Genomic DNA, 16090 nt, shown 5'->3' with positions numbered 1-16090 from the left:
CCTGTCTATCATGTATGTAATATCACAGCCAAACTTAAAAGAAACAAGACACGTGCGGACTTCGGCAAGATCAGATTAGCGAGAGCCAGGTTCGAAACAAAAACGTTACCGGTTCAATGTCTGCGCAGGCGAGCTGAGGACTGAAGACGTGGAGGATGCTGGATGACGCACTGGATCCCGGAGCTGAGGGTTGCGTTGTTGCAGGGTCCTCCCAGTAGCGAAAGCGGCGCCAGCCAGGGCCAGAACCAGCCCAGCAGCTGCCCAGCACCGAAGCCCGTTGCCGTCAACAAACAACCCCTCCTGCCCTCCCGGGGACCATCACAGGGCTGTCTCTTGTTGGTCTTCAGCAGCTGGTTCCACTGTTTCTGCCGTGCGACCAGAAAACAAACAGCAAGAACATCAGTGCGGTGGATACCCACATACATACGTGCATGCGTGCATGCCTAGAAACCTACGGTCCTACACAGTCAGTCCATACTCCATAGTAGGCAGCCTGCGGTCGTGGAGAGTGGAGCCCCTTCGAAGCCCACCGCAGCGCAGCCTTCTTTCGTCTGTTCTACCCAGTCCCAGTTCCAGCTCCAGCTCGCTCTGCCTGTGACGAGCCCAGCCCAGTCCACTTGGGCAGTTGTTGTTGGTTGGCGCCGGGCGGTTCCTCCCTTTGCTTTCCCGCTTTGGGCCATCAAGCCGGTCCCTTCACCGTCACGCATTACGACGACTCGCTCCCAAAAGCCTCTCTTTGGACCTGCCGTTGCCTCCTCCGTCCTACCTTGTGTTACCAACACAGGACCTTGTTGGCCGAGTTGAGGGGAACGGCCCGGACTGCACAAAGAACCCTTGCAGCAGCGGTAAGTCAGTCAGTCGCAGTCAGTCGTCAGTCAGTCAGTCAGTCAGTCACCACATCCACCGCATACCACGGCCACGACCACCACCGCCGACGAGTTTTGCCCCTCAGACTTGTCCGAGAAGGCCACCCTCGAACCGGGCTCAAATCCCTTCCGACCCGACTCGACTCGACTCGTGGTCCTGCACTTCCTACGCTGCAGAACCGGGCCTTGACCCGACCTGGATTCCCGCCTGCCGCACGCCAATCTCGTCCTGCAGGAAAAGCACATCCTCCTCTGCGGCCTCGGTTCTCCATCAGGCACGTCCTGCCCAATAAGCGCCCGCCGCCACCAACAGCCCAGCCCTGGGTTGCGCTGAGCTGCGCTGTGTGCTGTGCTGTGCCGCAGTCCGCACCAGCCTGCCAGCCTGACGAGGTGCCAGCACTTCGCGCGGCCGCTCAAGAGGCGACCCCAGGTCCTCAGGTCCCCAGGTCCCCAGCAGGGCCCAGCAGGGGGGACACAAGGTGTGCGTCGTATCAAAGAAGCCTCCCCGGCCGGGGCATGCGGCAGCACCAGCATCATCGGGAGCACAAGACCGACCGACGAGCACCACCAGCCGACCAAACTCCAAACTCTCTGCATACCACTTCCTCGACCACTCTCTACCACCCTGACTGACCACCGCTTTCTCGCTCTAAACTTTGCCCACCTCTCCTTCAACTTGCGACCGGCGGCCGAGCTTCGCCCCCCTAGACCGTACGACGCGCGCCTTTGCTTGCGACACGGCGTAGTACCCCGTACCACCAGACACCGCCCGAGCCTCGCAGTCCCGCTTGCTCCTATTGCTGCACCAAAAGTCCTAGACCACCATCTCACCAACCACTTTGCGCCCACCTTCCTCTTCCGAACTTTTGCCCCCCGGGCTTTGGCGACGATTTGCTCGAGCTCTCCCGACTGCAGCTGGCCCCCTGCGACTCAGTGGGCTCCAGCTGCTGAGCTCTTGACCCCCATCCTGGTCTGGCCACCCTGCCAGGAGGCTGCCAACACTCATTCCTGGATACCCCACATTGCCCGGCTGCAGCATTGCTTCACAGCCTTGACACGGCGAGGCCGGCCGTCCCTTGCGCATTCATGACCGTCCACCCGCGGCCTTCAACTCGCACAACACCGTCCCGTCTGCAGTCGTAATTCTGGCACTGCGAACAGGATGGCTGCCTTTGTCCGGGTCACTGGCCCGCCAAACAGCAGTTTCCTCGTTGGCTACCCTGGCATATCCGCAACTCTGGTAAGTCCTGCCCTGCTTCTGCCAACTCTGGACCCCCTCCATATCCGAGCGCACCGTCCTTCGCGGTGGCCAGGGCTGTTGCGCAACCACAGCTGACTGCCAGCTAACCCCATACCATCGCGCAGCCGCGCATAGAAGGCAAGGTTGAGATCAGACCATCACAAGGCTTCTCTATGCCAGTCGCAGTTTCGTTAGTACGAATATGTCTACAACGACGAGAGACTATACACCCCGCCGCCGAGAACGTCGCGAAACGACATCTCGGAACTCCGAGGAGGGAAACGATCGATGTGGTTGGGAAAGAGCTATTGCTCTTCAGGTGTCAAGCCGGGAAAGAAGCCGAGAGCGTGATCGCCATGGACCTACCTTTTGTGCTTTTCATACCATTTGGCCGAGGCGGCGAGGAAACGAATAGGAGGATCCCCCCTGCATCATTACAATTACCATCGAGGACGGCCGAGACACTCTACGAGCTCGTCGTGACCGTGCAACAGGGCGCAAGCACGCAGAACAAGTATGCGTTCCCCATACCATTGCAAAGGTATGACACGCTATCGACCTTCGGCATGTACAACCGGCCCGAGTCAAAAGTGGTCACAGCCGACAATCTGGTGACCTTGGGAATATCGCTGCCAAAATGGAGCTACGGCCCCTGTGACCCCATCACCGTCTATATAAAGCTTGCGCCAAATGCGGACTGGGCCAGCAAGGCGAGGAGGGTGACGATTCAGAAGATCACCCTGGCGATCGAGGAGGAGATAACATATAACCCTGAGGGCGACGAACCAACCAAGAAGGTGAACAGGATCGCCAAACACACGCAGCCAGTCCAAGCAAAACTACCAGAAGCCGGCTATGTTACAAACCTAGGCCTAGTGTTTCCGTCAAAAGACTTGAGGGATTCCGAGGGCATCGTCAAGAGGGGCAAGCCTGGATTCCCGCTCTACGAGGTCACATCATTCACGACGAGCTCGACACTGTACAAGATCGAGTTCTTCTTGAGTATCAAGGTCCGTTGCATCCAGAGCGCGTAAGCCAGGCGTGTAAGCTGACAGAACGCGACAGGCCCAAATGAGCTCTGCTCGGGACATAACTTTGCGGCAGCCGATTGTCATCTGCCCGATGGACCAGCAAGCTTGTAAAGAGGAGATGGACGCCATCGAGCAGGCCGCCAAAGACGCATCCCACGTCGATCCGAACAACCCCATGCTCCCCGCCAGGTCTATCATAGTTTCCACCGACAAGGACGCTCTCAAACACCTCGGGCTCTGCAACGTTGCAGGGCAAAAGAAGCCACTTATCGAATGATAGATCAATCCCGGTCAGTGAACGACGTACCGTTTACGGGAACTTGAAGCTCATTCTTGGGGCTACACCGCACCTTGTTCAGGCCATGAGGGAAGGCTGACTTGGCAGCCCCACGACGGCTCTCCGATCTCTGCGCAGATGGGCCGCACTCGAAGTTACCCACGCCGGTCGGGCCGCAGGGCTTTGTAGTCCCGCGCTATCCTGCCTCGTGGACGATTGAGAGACCGTCGAACTATGCCTGCCGAAGAAAATAGACAATGACCACTCCGGCCGGCCCTTCGCATGCTGCCAGGTCGGCCCGGGTGCTTGCATCCCACGCCCTACGCTTTCGGGCTCAGTCTTGCGCTACGGCAGTTTTGGTAGACGGGAGCCAGGGCAGCAACAATGCCAAGGACAGGCTCATCGGGGCTCAGAGAGCTTGGGATTTGTGACAAATCGATTTTCACACAAGCCCAAATGAGACCACGTATTACGGCGTGCTCCCTCTCCTCGGCCATGCACTGCGGAGGTCAAGGGCAGGACGAGGCGAGGGAGCGAGACGAGTTAAACTTCTGCGACGGCCGAAGACCGGATCGAGATATTTATTTACTTCATTAAAACTTTATTCTCAACGTTTATAAGCAGCGTACCACGGCGGCAGGCACCACCCTGAGGAGTAACGTGCATCCTGGCGCCTGGCGACCCGGCAGTTCAGGTCTAGGGCGGAAGGATTATTTGAAGGAGCGGGGCTGTTTTTGGGCATTTCCGGCGCAGAGATTTTACGAATGACTGACGAACGAATTCGAGGTGGACGAGGAGAGGAGGAGAGGAGGAGAGACATAACCGCCGTCTATGGCTACGCAGACGCACTGTACTTGGATGGGAACGGCTGGAATATCACACGTTGGATAGAATTGAGCCAGCGCGCCAAGTGTCAAGTGGGACGAGGCCTCTTCCGCGTGCCTGGGGGCTGGTTTTCGCTGTTGCTGTTATCATCATCATCGATGCTGTACCACAGCGCCTACGTGCGTGCTACACACACCGGGGGACAGCATCAAACATGGACTGTGCGGCACCAGTCCCCCTCCCTGACCTGATCCTACCTTTTGGGAGTCTGTTCCCAGACGAAGGAAAGGGCACCCTAGGAAAGACGATTAATTCTAAGCCTGAATGATTAACCAAAGTCCGCGGCCTCACTGGGATTGCAAGGGACGACAACGAGCAATTTCACGGCTGTCTCGCACCTCTAACTCTCATGATGTGACACGTGTATTCAATTTGGATATGTACGGTCCTTCACGGCCTGTCTCTGATACGACCGGCCCCCACAAGGCTGACGGTGGCCCAAAGTTGACTGGACGGCCCGAAAGTGTTGGCTAGAGAGCCCTACTGGGTCGGCTGCCAACAAGCAGCCAGCCAGCCAACACACACAGTAAGTAAATAACCACCGAACCGACTACCTTGTCATTCAGCTCGCTCGCCCGGGCCCCCTCTGCCGCCACTCCCTCCCCGACCCACCGCCGGGGTTTACCACAAAACTCCACGTCGGTGACGGTCGATCAGTCCGTCCGCCCGTGGCGGCCTTGTCGACACCTGCTGCTGCTGCTGCTGCTGACTGCGCTGAGAAGCAGGCGGCAGAGGGACGAGGCAAGCAGGGCCGTCAGCGCTAGGGGAACTCGGCTGGGTGATCAGGATTCCACGTGGGGTCAGACCGCTGGCCCAGCCAGGGGTTCTGGTGACCCTAGGGGCCCTTGGGGGAGGGAGGGGGGGAGTGATGATTGCTTGATCTGGCCTTTCTTGTCCTGGTGGGGATGTTGGATGGATGTTGGATGGACGGGTGGGTGGATGATAAATCATGGGGGTTTGGGCTGCTTGCTGATGAATCCCACCGGGCTGGGCAGGGCTGAGCGGGTTGTGGTGGGTGGGTTGGTTGGTGGATGTGTTGGGATGTGGTTGGGGAAATTGTCTGACCGCAACGTTTGAAGATATACTGGTATATTGTGTACTGTGTACTTGTTTTTTTGTGTTCCTGTGGATATGTGTGTTTTGTTTTCGTGTCTGCTGCGCGGCTACGGCTTAGATATTGAACGATTTGGGCATCACTCACTCGCACTGCTTGACTTTCCATAAAATTAGCCTCTGACAGGATGACCTCAAGTGCTCCCACAAGACAAGCCCCTACTAGGATGTCTTCCTTGATGTAAATTCTCGTAGGATAGCCTGATAACATTATAATTATTTGTTTGAGAGTGATGATATCGATAGAAAGGCAAGCCAAAGAAGGCCTGCTATGGCATGGGTCGCCTTGAGAAGTGCGAGTAGTGATGGTGGTGATGTATGTGAACACCTGCTCCCAAGTAGTCCCCAGAAAGATCCCCATGATTGTGACAAGAAAGTGGATGGTCCTAACACGAGCAACAGGGCAAGACGTGAGTAATAGACAAGAGAGGATCAAGCAAGAAGCTGTGAATGGGATATACCATTCTAGTGAGAAAAACTCACCGGACATATCAAGTATCTATAGAGAATTTCCTTCCAAGATAGCAAGACCCCCAACATAACAACCGGCAAATTCATTCAACGTATCAGTCTCGTGATCCACACATCAAATCTGAACAGCAAAGATATTCCATTCGCTACCCTATCCCATGAAACTAGTCTATCTTGGTTATGACGGGTAAATATCCACTCCCTCGAGCACCTTGAACCCACAACCTGGGGATGACTTGCTTCCCGGGATGGCCGGCCGGATCGGGGCAAATCACCCCGTAACAAAGCATCACATCCCGGCCTTCTCTTCACATCCTACGCTTGCCGCCTACGCTTCGCGGTCGGCTGTTCCGACCCATCCAGGTCCGTCCGCTGTATCTCCTCCGTGCCAGCAGGGCTCGGGGTATCCGCCACCGCGGGGGTGCCAGCCGTGAGGCCGCCGTTCACGGGGGCGGCGGCACCAGCAGCAGCGGTGCCCTGCGCAAAGTCGGCGTTGGGGAGGCTGAAGTCGAAGTCGGTGCCGTCCGCGTTGCCGTAGCCGGCCCCGTTGTTTAGCTCGTTGAAATCGAAGGTGTAGCCGGGGTCCATCGCCGAGGGGTCCAGGTACTGGTTGAAGTCGAAGTAGTCCGTCCCGCCGTTCTGGAAGCTGTCGATCCCCGAGATGTGGCCATTGGGGGAGAGCGGGGCCGCGAGCTGGGCCAGGCTGCTGATGTCCTGGCTGATATTGCGCTGTAGAGCCTCGACCTGGCTGATGCCATTTTGCTGCCGGGAGGCTTCTTGCAAGGACATTGGTGGTCTGGCGTTGTTGAGAAGGGGCGAAAGTGAGGTGGCAGGCTGGGGGCCTGTTGGAGGGGGGAAAGCGGAAGGTGTGGGAGGGATTGGAGTTGTGGCCGGCATGGCAGGCGGTCGGAATGGGGAGACGGATCGGTTATTTGATGGTGTGGTACTTTTGCGCGACATGCTGCTCACCATCTTGTTGCGCTGACCAGACGACATCCTCGCGGACGTCGCAGCAGCAGCTTCGGGGAGATCGACTCCCGGTGTCATTCGGGCGTTGGTCTCGCCCATAATCTTCAACATGGTCTCCTCAGGGTTCGACTGAAGCTCGTTCCGGATGTTGTTTGGCGAAGTCGTGTCAGACGGCGAGGTATCGAAGACCTCGGTGACTCGAGGCGCCTGGTGGGAAGATGAAGAATAGGGCGTCGGACTTGCGGGTAAGCCGAGTGCACTCTCTGGGTTGATCGAAGCGTTTGCATCGCCGGGAATACCGGGCAGGAGGTGCTGTGGTCGCTTTGGGAGGGTTGGGCTGGGGCTCGCTCGGTTCTTGGGATCGTTGGCCTGCTGCAGATACTCGCTCAGCCCGCTCAGCCCGCTTAGGTCTTGCACGCTCCTGGTCGGCATGGCATGGTTAGAGCCATGCTGCGGGAGAATGCTCGCCAGCATATCAGAGATGTTCTGCGCGCCGCCATTCTCCTCCAGTGACTTCCTGAAAACATTGGCCAGGAAGTTGAGGATGGCGGTGATGGAGTTCTCATGGCGGTGGTGCATCTCCTCGAACTTTTGCGCTCTTTGCACAATCTCGTGTTGATTGTTCTGTAGATTCTGGATCAGGGCCAGACACTGCTGCTGCTTCTGCTGGACCTGCGCGAGCTGGTCGCGCAGCTTCCCAATCTCCGTCTTGGCCAATGGCCCGGCCTCGCTGCGCCCAAGATTCCTGCCCGGGTGGATGTCGGAGAGAGCGTATTGGCCGCTGGGGTCGTCCATGAAGTCCTCGGCGTCGCTGTCCTGGTCGGCAGCCCCAGACGAATCCTTGTTGGCCTGCTTCTGCCTCTTTTTGCCGCCGGTCTTGTTCGGCTTCGTGATGAGCCACTGCAAGACCGGGTGAGCGCGCAGAAAATATGGGTGGGCGTATTCGCTTGGACTCTTATTCTTCTTCTCGCTCGCCCTCATGGAGTTGTCGGACAACCCAACCCGCTTGTGAAACCCGTACATGTTCAGCTGGCGGACAAACGAGGCGTAGTTGTTGTGCTTGAACATCTCGGGTATCAGCTTCTTTGCGAATTCCTCCTCGTCGAGCACGATGAACGAATCTCCCTTCTCGGACCACCGGATGAGGTCGCTGTTCCTACCATTGTTGAGAAAGCTGCAAAGCAGTCAGTGTGAGTCGTCCGGGAAAGGGTGCGACAACGTCGGGCGGCGGGTGGGGTAGACAGACCTGGAGAGCTTGAGCACGAACGGCGGGATGCTCCGTTTCTGGTTTGGCCCTGGATTCTCTTTGGTGGCGTCCTCCTCGATCTTCCTCGCGCGCTCCAGGAGGAGTCTCAGGTGCTCCTCCTCGCTCATGGCCTCGTTCGACAGCGGTATGAGGGCGCCATCGCCTCCCAAGGTGCCCCATTGGTTGGGCTGGTCGTCGTACGGGGAGCGCGGGGCGGTGGAAACGAGAGCCCTGCTGCTGGCGGGATCGCGGAGGGCCAGGGCATTCGACGGGGCCGGGGCGGGGGATGGCGACAGGAAGGAGTGCGAGGGTGGGGCGGACTGTTGCGCAAGCATGTATGGCGTCGTGGTCGAGAGGTCGGCATGGCTGTTCCCATTCGCGGCTACGCCGTTCCATCTCATCATGTCCTGTGGGGTGAATTGGGGGGTGGGCTGTGGGATCGGGCCAGCCGGCAGGGGCGATGCACCGGGTGCAGGGCGTTTTCTGGTGGTGGCGGGTGAGGATGCCATCGCGAGGCCAAAAAGATGGATGTGGTATGGTGGTTGGAGATGGCTGCTGACGACGGCGGCGGATTTCTAGTGGCAGTGGAGGAAAGCGACCAGGGAACCTTACTAGGTAGGTCCGTCCCGCCTGCCTGCCCCGCTGGGTTGCGGGCTTGTAGCTGTGCTTTGGGTAAGTATTATTGGAAGTTGGTGCAGAGGTGGGTTGATAAAGTGCTGAGTGCTGGTTGTCGAGTGCTGAGAAGGACCATGAGGTTGAGTGCGATCGCACTGTCTTGTCTCTCGCTTCTGTCGCCTTGGTTGCCTGCCTGCCTGCCTGCCGACCGTTGGTCTGTCCGTCCGTCTGTCTGTCTGCTTTCGGCTGCTCTGCTCGCGGCGGGTCGAGGCTGGAGGGGGAGGGGTCTGTTTTATAAATAAGGAAGGGTCAGGGCTGCTGTCAGGAATGGGGCGCCGGGCACAATGGGGCCACAACACGTTTCGATGCGACTATTGATTCTTTTGCGACAGACACGGACAACAATAGCAGGCTGCGGGCCAGGGACTTGCAGTTACATGAGATGCCCGTCCCGATACCGTACAGTAGCATTGTTTGTGAGGGCTGAGATGGGGAATGGGGACCACCCCCCCCCAGGCCCCCCCCAGGGCACTTGGGCTGCAGTTCTGTTATCCGTCCAATCGATAACGCCATTTTTTTCTGCCAGTGGGGACCCAAGGATCGTCATCGCGATCTTGCAGGTGGAAATAGGAAACTGAACCTTATTGTCTCTTGCCAGGCCCTGCCAGCCCTGCTCGCCGGAGCATCCTCTCCTCTCCTCTCCTCTGCCACCACTGACCAACAAACACAAGCACACACTCACGGCCGCGTCACCAGTCAAGTCTGCCTTCTTGCCCTGCACACAATCCGATCGTGAGATGATAGATGGTGTAGTATACTACCTAGTAGTATAAGAGCACCAAGTGGGACAGCACCTAAAAACGCCATTGGACGACCTCGTCTCACATGCAATCAACGTGGCTATCCCGGTGTCTCCATACAGAGTGTCTTTACCAGAATCTACGATCCCCGTGGCAGTTCGTGCCCCCACCGCAGAGTGGGTACTGCCGTGTAAGTCGGCCACAGCCAGGCCTTGTCAGCCATGCCAGCGCCGCTTCGGCTCGCGTTCCCTCTCCATTCCTATTACTCAGAGCCGAGTACTGTGTACCTTCACCATTCCCTCAAAAATTTTGACTCGGCGGCGGCCAGTGCGGCAGTGCGGCTGGACGAGTCGAGCCGACTTTGAGTTTGAATTGCCATCTTCTGACCATTCACAGTCAAGAGCGTTGGGTATCTCGGGAATTAGTACAACAAGGGAACAGCTCTCTTATACAATATGACAAACAGTTGCACGCCCATGCTGCCCTCCCGTCACTTCGCGCCTCTTCCCGCCAGGGACGAGTTTCGGGACATTTGGGCATTGCGTGCCAGGTCGCCCCATGCACGTCCGGACTTTCCGCTCCGGCCTTCACTCTCCTTCTCCGCCTTCCTCTCCGCTTGGATGCTGCGCGCCTTTGCGAGTGGGTCGATCACGATCAGCTCATCCTCCGCCTTTTTGCGATAACTCAGGTCTTTGCCGAGCTTGTCTGCGGCAAAGCTGAGCGAGTGCGACATCCACCCCTCGTCGTCGCTCTCGTCTTCGCCCTCAGCCTTGTCCCACGCCTTGCACGATTGGCAGTTGGCGATAAAGTGAAGATCGCAAACCTCGTCTTCCTCGGCATTGTCCCCAGCCTTGGTTTCGCCGTCCCCTGCGGCGGGCACCTCTGTTGCTGTTGCCTTCTCTGGCGGCGCCTGATCCAGTTTTTCCTGGAACGCTTTGAGAAAGCTCAGTGCCTTCTGTTCCTCAGCAGCTGTAGGGTTGTTTGCGCCAGGTCTCCTCTTGCGCCCTCGCGTCGACGTCTGCGGGATCATCTGCTCCAAGGCGGAGGATTTCTTGCCCTCACTGACGGGCTCCGAATGGACAGTCCTCCTCATCGATGCTTTCAGAGCAGCTATTTCCTCGTTCATCCGCTCGAGCTCAGACTTGCCTTTGGACACCTCTGGCTCCGGGGAAGAATCGCTCTCAATATCTTGTGCGGCCTTCTTAGATGACTTCTTCATAGCTTGTGGCGGTGGTGAGGGCTGACGCTCGGGAGGTGTTGCTTCTCTCTGAGGAGGCTCCCTGATCGGCACAACAGCCTTGGCACCCTTCGCCTCTTTTCCTTTCTTTGAGGCCTTTAGCGGCTTGACCTGAGGCTCTGGCTCGTCGACATCCATCACAATCCTTGTATCGAACTTTGGCTTCTTTGGAAGAGGTTGTATGTCGCCCTCGCCCTCTTCGTCGCCAAAGCTTAGCAACTGCTTGCCGCCTTTCCTTTTCTTGTCCTTCTTCTTCTCCGTGGCGGCCGGCCGTGTTGTGCGCTGCGCAATGCGCTCCCTCTTCTTCATGTCGTCGAAAGGGTTCACCAGGATCTCCACGCTGGAGATCCTGGTTGGGTATAGGGGTCGCTCGGTTCCCTCTTCCACTTCGCCTTCGCCCATCTTTGCCAGGTTGTAAATGGTGTCGCCAGCGACGCGCCCAAACATGGTGTTCTTCCCATCCAGCTCGGCAGCCTTGTCCAGCGTGAAAAAGAACTGACTGCCATTCGTGTCGGCCCGGCTTTCATTCGCCATACCCAGCAACCCACGACGGTTGAACTTGAGGCGCGTGTGGAACTCGTCCTTGAAGTTCACGCCTTGAGGGCCGGCGTTCTTTCCTCTCCGCTGGTCCATCGGCCATGGGTCCAGGTCCCCGCTGAAAGCGCCGCCATCGTAGATCGACTCGCCTCCATTGCCGGTGCCGGTCGGATCGCCTCCCTGCAGAATGAAGCCGGGAACCAGGCGGTGGAATATAGTGTTGTCGTAGTAGCCGTCTAGGCAGTGTTGGAGGAAGTTGCGACAGGTGAGCGGAGTCTGCTTCGCGAAGAGCTCGACTGATAGTTCGCCATGGTTCGTGTGGAGGATGACCGACGCCGTTGGCTGCGGCTCGGTGTTGTAAATGCTCGACATTGTGCTTCGGTTACCGCCGCACTTCCATGCCCAAATGCCCCAGTAGTAGAGGGTGTGGTCTGTTTGTTGTTGTTTCTGTTGTTCTTGGTGCTCAAAGCGGCCTGAGAAGACCGTTTCGAAGTCGTGAAGCAAGTGGCTGGTGCAAATCAATTCGAGGTCTGCAGCTAAGTTTAAAGTTAGCTGGAGCTTCTAAGTTCTGGCTAGCAGTACGAGCTTTGCCAGCCGGAACGATTGATCACCGCGGTGGGGCGGGGGAGGGGCGACACCCAGCACTCGGCTGGCCTACAACGGTGCTGGCTGCTTGCCTGCCCACCTAGGTAGGTACCTAAGTAGGTGCTGTAGCGGCTCCAGTCAAGAGACCCCTTCTTGTAGTACAATATGAGCATCGACCAGGGCTTGTACAGGCTTCTCAAATTGGTCGCCTCGAAGTGCAATACCTTGAAGTGTTGATATTCAATTCATTTTTCAAAAGATACCTAGGTGCTGTTCAACTGCAATTTTTTCCTGTCTCGGATGCGTTTGTGAAGCTACGGCGTATAAAAATAGAATCGTCGGCAAGTGAGGGATCAGGAGCTGACGTCGGGTGGTCTAGCGGGTGGTCTAGCAGAGGTGTTTCCTGACCTTGGAGAGGCTGCTGGCCAGTGCGCCGAGCTTATCATCCGCCCAACCTCCAGGAGCTCCCAAACCACCAACTACAATCGTCATCAGTCTGCACACTTGCGCCCTCGACCACCAGATCCACACACATCCAAGCAGCAGCCATGGGTGACCCTCGCGAGTCGTCTTCCTACTCGGTGGTGCCTCACCTCAAGTACAACACTGTCGGTGGTGTGAACGGCCCTCTGGTCATCCTCGAAGATGTGAATCACCTCCTCCCGATGCCTGCAGACCGACAAATCCGTTGACCGCCATGACAGGTCAAATTCCCCCGATACAATGAGATCGTCGCCTTGACGCTCCCCGATGGAACTACGAGGCAAGGACAGGTCCTAGAGGCCCGAGGTATGTGGGACATGTCTTGAGGCATTTCGAATGAACAAGCGCTAACTGGTCGACGTGCAGGAAACCGAGCTGTCGTCCAGGTATTTTATCAAGCATCCCGATTCAACTATTCGGTCGATTAACGAGTATATCAGGTCTTCGAAGGCACCTCTGGTATCGATGTGAAGAAGGTGCGCAGAGCCTCAGGAGCGTGGTCTCAGAGCCTGTTATACTGACGGCTTGCCAATAGACGAAAGTCGAGTTCACCGGCCAGAGCTTGAAGCTTGGTGTGTCAGAGGACATGCTGGGACGTATCTTTGATGGTTCAGGTCGGGCCATCGACAAGGGCCCCAAGGTGCTGGCAGAGGACTACCTCGACATCAACGGTAGCCCAATCAACCCCTACTCGAGAGTACGGCAACCAATTATCCTAGACAGGCGAGGGGAGCAAAGCTAACAGAGGCCGCCAGGTCTACCCCGAGGAAATGATTTCCACCGGTATCTCCACCATCGACACCATGAACTCCATCGCTCGTGGACAAAAGATCCCCATTTTCTCCGCCTCTGGTCTGCCGCACAACGAGATCGCTGCCCAGATTTGTCGCCAGGCTGGTCTGGTCCAGAAACAGGAGGGCGTCACAAACAAGGGTGTGCACGATGGCCACGAGGACAACTTCTCCATCGTGTTCGCCGCCATGGGTGTGAACTTGGAGACAGCTCGTTTCTTCACCCGCGACTTCGAAGAGAACGGCAGTCTGGAGCGTGTCACCCTGTTCCTCAACCTCGCCAACGACCCAACGTGAGTCTGCCGCCTTGGGACATCACTGGACGATTGCTGACTCTTGCACAGGATCGAGCGTATCATCACGCCTCGTCTCGCTCTCACGACCGCCGAATACTACGCCTACCAGCTCGAGAAGCACGTCCTGGTCATTCTCACAGATCTTTCGGCGTACTGTGACGCTCTTCGTGAGGTCTCAGCCGCTCGAGAGGAAGTGCCAGGTCGTCGTGGTTTCCCCGGTTACATGTACACTGATTTGTCGACCATTTACGAGCGAGCCGGTCGTGTTGAGGGCCGTAATGGTTCCATCACCCAGATCCCCATCCTGACCATGCCTAACGACGATATCACCCACCCGATTCCCGACTTGACAGGATATATCACGGAGGGCCAGATTTTCGTCGACAGAGGCCTGTACAACAAGGGTATCTACCCTCCCATCAACGTGCTGCCATCGCTTTCCCGGCTGATGAAGTCGGCCATCGGTGAGGGTATGACGCGCAAGGACCACGGTGATGTCTCGAACCAGCTGTACGCCAAGTATGCCATCGGTCGTGATGCTGCGGCCATGAAGGCAGTCGTTGGTGAGGAGGCCCTGTCAGCCGAGGACAAGCTGTCGCTTGAGTTCCTTGACAAGTTCGAGCGGCAGTTCGTCTCCCAAGGAGCCTACGAGCAGCGAAGTATCCATGACTCCCTGGACCTTGCCTGGTCTCTGCTCCGCATCTACCGCAAGGACATGCTCAACCGTATCCCTAAGAAGATCATTGATGAGTTCTACTCGCGTACTGCGGCTGCGGACCGGAAGAAGAAGGACGCCAAGGACAGCAAAGACACCAAGGACAACGCGCCGGCCGAGGAGGAGAACCTGATTGACGCATAAAGGGACAGGCAGCCTACACACGGTCGGAGCAGATTAACGAGGCCTCAGATTGGAGCATGAGATTTGGTTGCATTTGTATATTGCTAGCATGTTGTGTTCAGTGAGGCACAGTGATGCGTGTTACAGACTTGAAAAACAATTATGTGGAACATACAGTACCAGTCAGCGATAACCAGTGAAATTACGGATTTCGAAATTTTGCCCTTTACCAGCCAGCTTTTATCTTACTAGGTTGGGCGGGTCTTGTCAGGGCCATAAGCTAAACACCCACAGGACTAACTAATAGATCTATATACTCTACTTATCTTATTAACCTAAATAACCTCCATACCTCTTATAATATAGAATTATAGCTTTACTACTTCCCTTACATTATTTCTTAAATAAGTTTAATTTTAAATTAATAATTCTTTATAAATAATTTAAACTTTTTTTTATTATAAAATTATTTTAAATTTAAAAAGTTTTATAAATACTTTAATTTTATAAAATACTTTTAATTTTAATATAACTTTTATATAATTTTATATACTTTTTAAACTTTTAAAACTTTAATAAATTTAAAGATTTATTTAATTTTAACTTTTATTTAAAAGTTTTTATTTTTATTATAAACTTTTAATTTTAAAAATATATTTATATTAATATTTAATTTAATTAATATAATTTTTATTTTCTATAAAAATTAATAAATTTAAAATTTTAAAATTTTTATATTTTAAATTATATATTAATTAAATTTAAAATATTTTATTTAATTTATATTAAATTTTATTTTATTTTTATTATAATTTTATTTATTATAAATATAATATAATTATAAAATTTTATTTATTATTATAATATTTTAAAAATTAAAAGTTATTATTTAAAAGTTTAAATTTTAAAAATATTAAATTATTATAATAAATTAATAAATAATTAAATAAAAATATAATTAAATTTATAAGAATAGTAGACTATAGTAAATTAGCTACTATAAGGTTAGTAGGCTTATATATATATATAAACTATATTTAGTTAGCTAGGTCTAGTTAATTTAATTAGGTGCTTTACTACCTATTAGGTAGACCTTTTAATTATTATTAATTTATACTACTTTAACTACTTTTTATATATAAGTTAAACTAACTAATACTAATTAGTTACTAACTAGCTTTTAATAGTAAGGTAAATCGTTTAAACTATTTAAGCGTTAAGTTCTTTTAGGGGATAAATCGGTAAGGCTATTTTACCGTTATAGTTTAAAGAAGAAGATAAATTAGTCATACTACTATCACTGTTATAGCCTTTTTAGAAGGTAAGTTGTCTAGGCTGTCTAGGTGTAATTAACCACTAAGTAGGATCTTTTCACTAGGTAAGTCTTGTAACTCTCTCTCGCGACAACTCTCTCTCTCTCTCTCGCACACACAATCAATAATTTAAGCCTACCTATTAAACCCTTAAACTAACTACCTACTAGCTAATTTGTTTAGCTATCTACTAGTTAACCTATTTACCTACCTTATATTATTTAAGTAATTAACTAAGTAAGTGACTAAGTAAGCGACTTTTATACTTTTTCTTAACTTCTCTTTCTCTCTCTCTCTCTCTCTCTTATAATACCTAAATAGAAGATACTTTAATAGTATAGCTACTATAACCTTAAGTCTTTTATAATAAAGTTATTTATAGCTACTATAAGTGTATACTAATAGTGCTTTTACTTATATTACTTTAATAAAAAGAAGAAAATATTTAAGTTAAAAAATAAGTTAAAGAAGTATATTAATAATACTTATAAAGAGGA

At 53.4% G+C, this 16090-nt stretch overlaps 4 protein-coding genes across 4 annotated transcripts; 2 read left to right on the top strand and 2 right to left on the bottom strand.

Annotated features, from left to right (window-relative positions):
- The first annotated feature begins 444 nt into the window (after positions 1-444).
- On the top strand, positions 445-4576 carry KVR01_006433 (uncharacterized protein). Its single transcript, XM_044783128.1, has 3 exons — positions 445-2106; positions 2232-3116; positions 3172-4576. The coding sequence occupies exons 1-3, from the start codon at positions 2029-2031 to the stop codon at positions 3412-3414; spliced, it is 1206 nt and encodes a 401-aa protein (XP_044645236.1). The 5' UTR covers positions 445-2028; the 3' UTR covers positions 3415-4576.
- Positions 4577-5722: 1146 nt separating this feature from the next.
- Positions 5723-9155, bottom strand: KVR01_006244 (uncharacterized protein). Its single transcript, XM_044782678.1, has 2 exons — positions 8099-9155; positions 5723-8026 (listed from the first exon to the last, which is right to left on the bottom strand). Exons 1-2 carry the CDS (start codon positions 8605-8607, stop codon positions 6199-6201), a joined length of 2337 nt encoding a protein of 778 aa, XP_044645047.1. The 5' UTR covers positions 8608-9155; the 3' UTR covers positions 5723-6198.
- Positions 9156-9363: 208 nt separating this feature from the next.
- On the top strand, positions 9364-14601 carry KVR01_005982 (H(+)-transporting V1 sector ATPase subunit B). Its single transcript, XM_044781434.1, has 7 exons — positions 9364-12519; positions 12577-12661; positions 12722-12741; positions 12796-12831; positions 12891-13052; positions 13111-13439; positions 13491-14601. Exons 1-7 carry the CDS (start codon positions 12421-12423, stop codon positions 14299-14301), a joined length of 1542 nt encoding a protein of 513 aa, XP_044644785.1. The 5' UTR covers positions 9364-12420; the 3' UTR covers positions 14302-14601.
- KVR01_006445 (uncharacterized protein) lies at positions 10004-11659 on the bottom strand (the record flags this gene model as incomplete). The annotated part of the gene is made up of 1 exon (XM_044788076.1): positions 10004-11659. The coding sequence occupies one exon, from the start codon at positions 11657-11659 to the stop codon at positions 10004-10006; it is 1656 nt and encodes a 551-aa protein (XP_044645248.1).
- Positions 14602-16090: the final 1489 nt, after the last annotated feature.

This window comes from Diaporthe batatas, assembly GCF_019321695.1.
Source record: "Diaporthe batatas strain CRI 302-4 chromosome Unknown Contig00006, whole genome shotgun sequence".
NCBI lineage: Eukaryota > Fungi > Ascomycota > Sordariomycetes > Diaporthales > Diaporthaceae > Diaporthe > Diaporthe batatas.
Note: the sequence above shows the minus strand (reverse complement) of the source record. Positions and strands in the feature narration are given on the sequence as shown.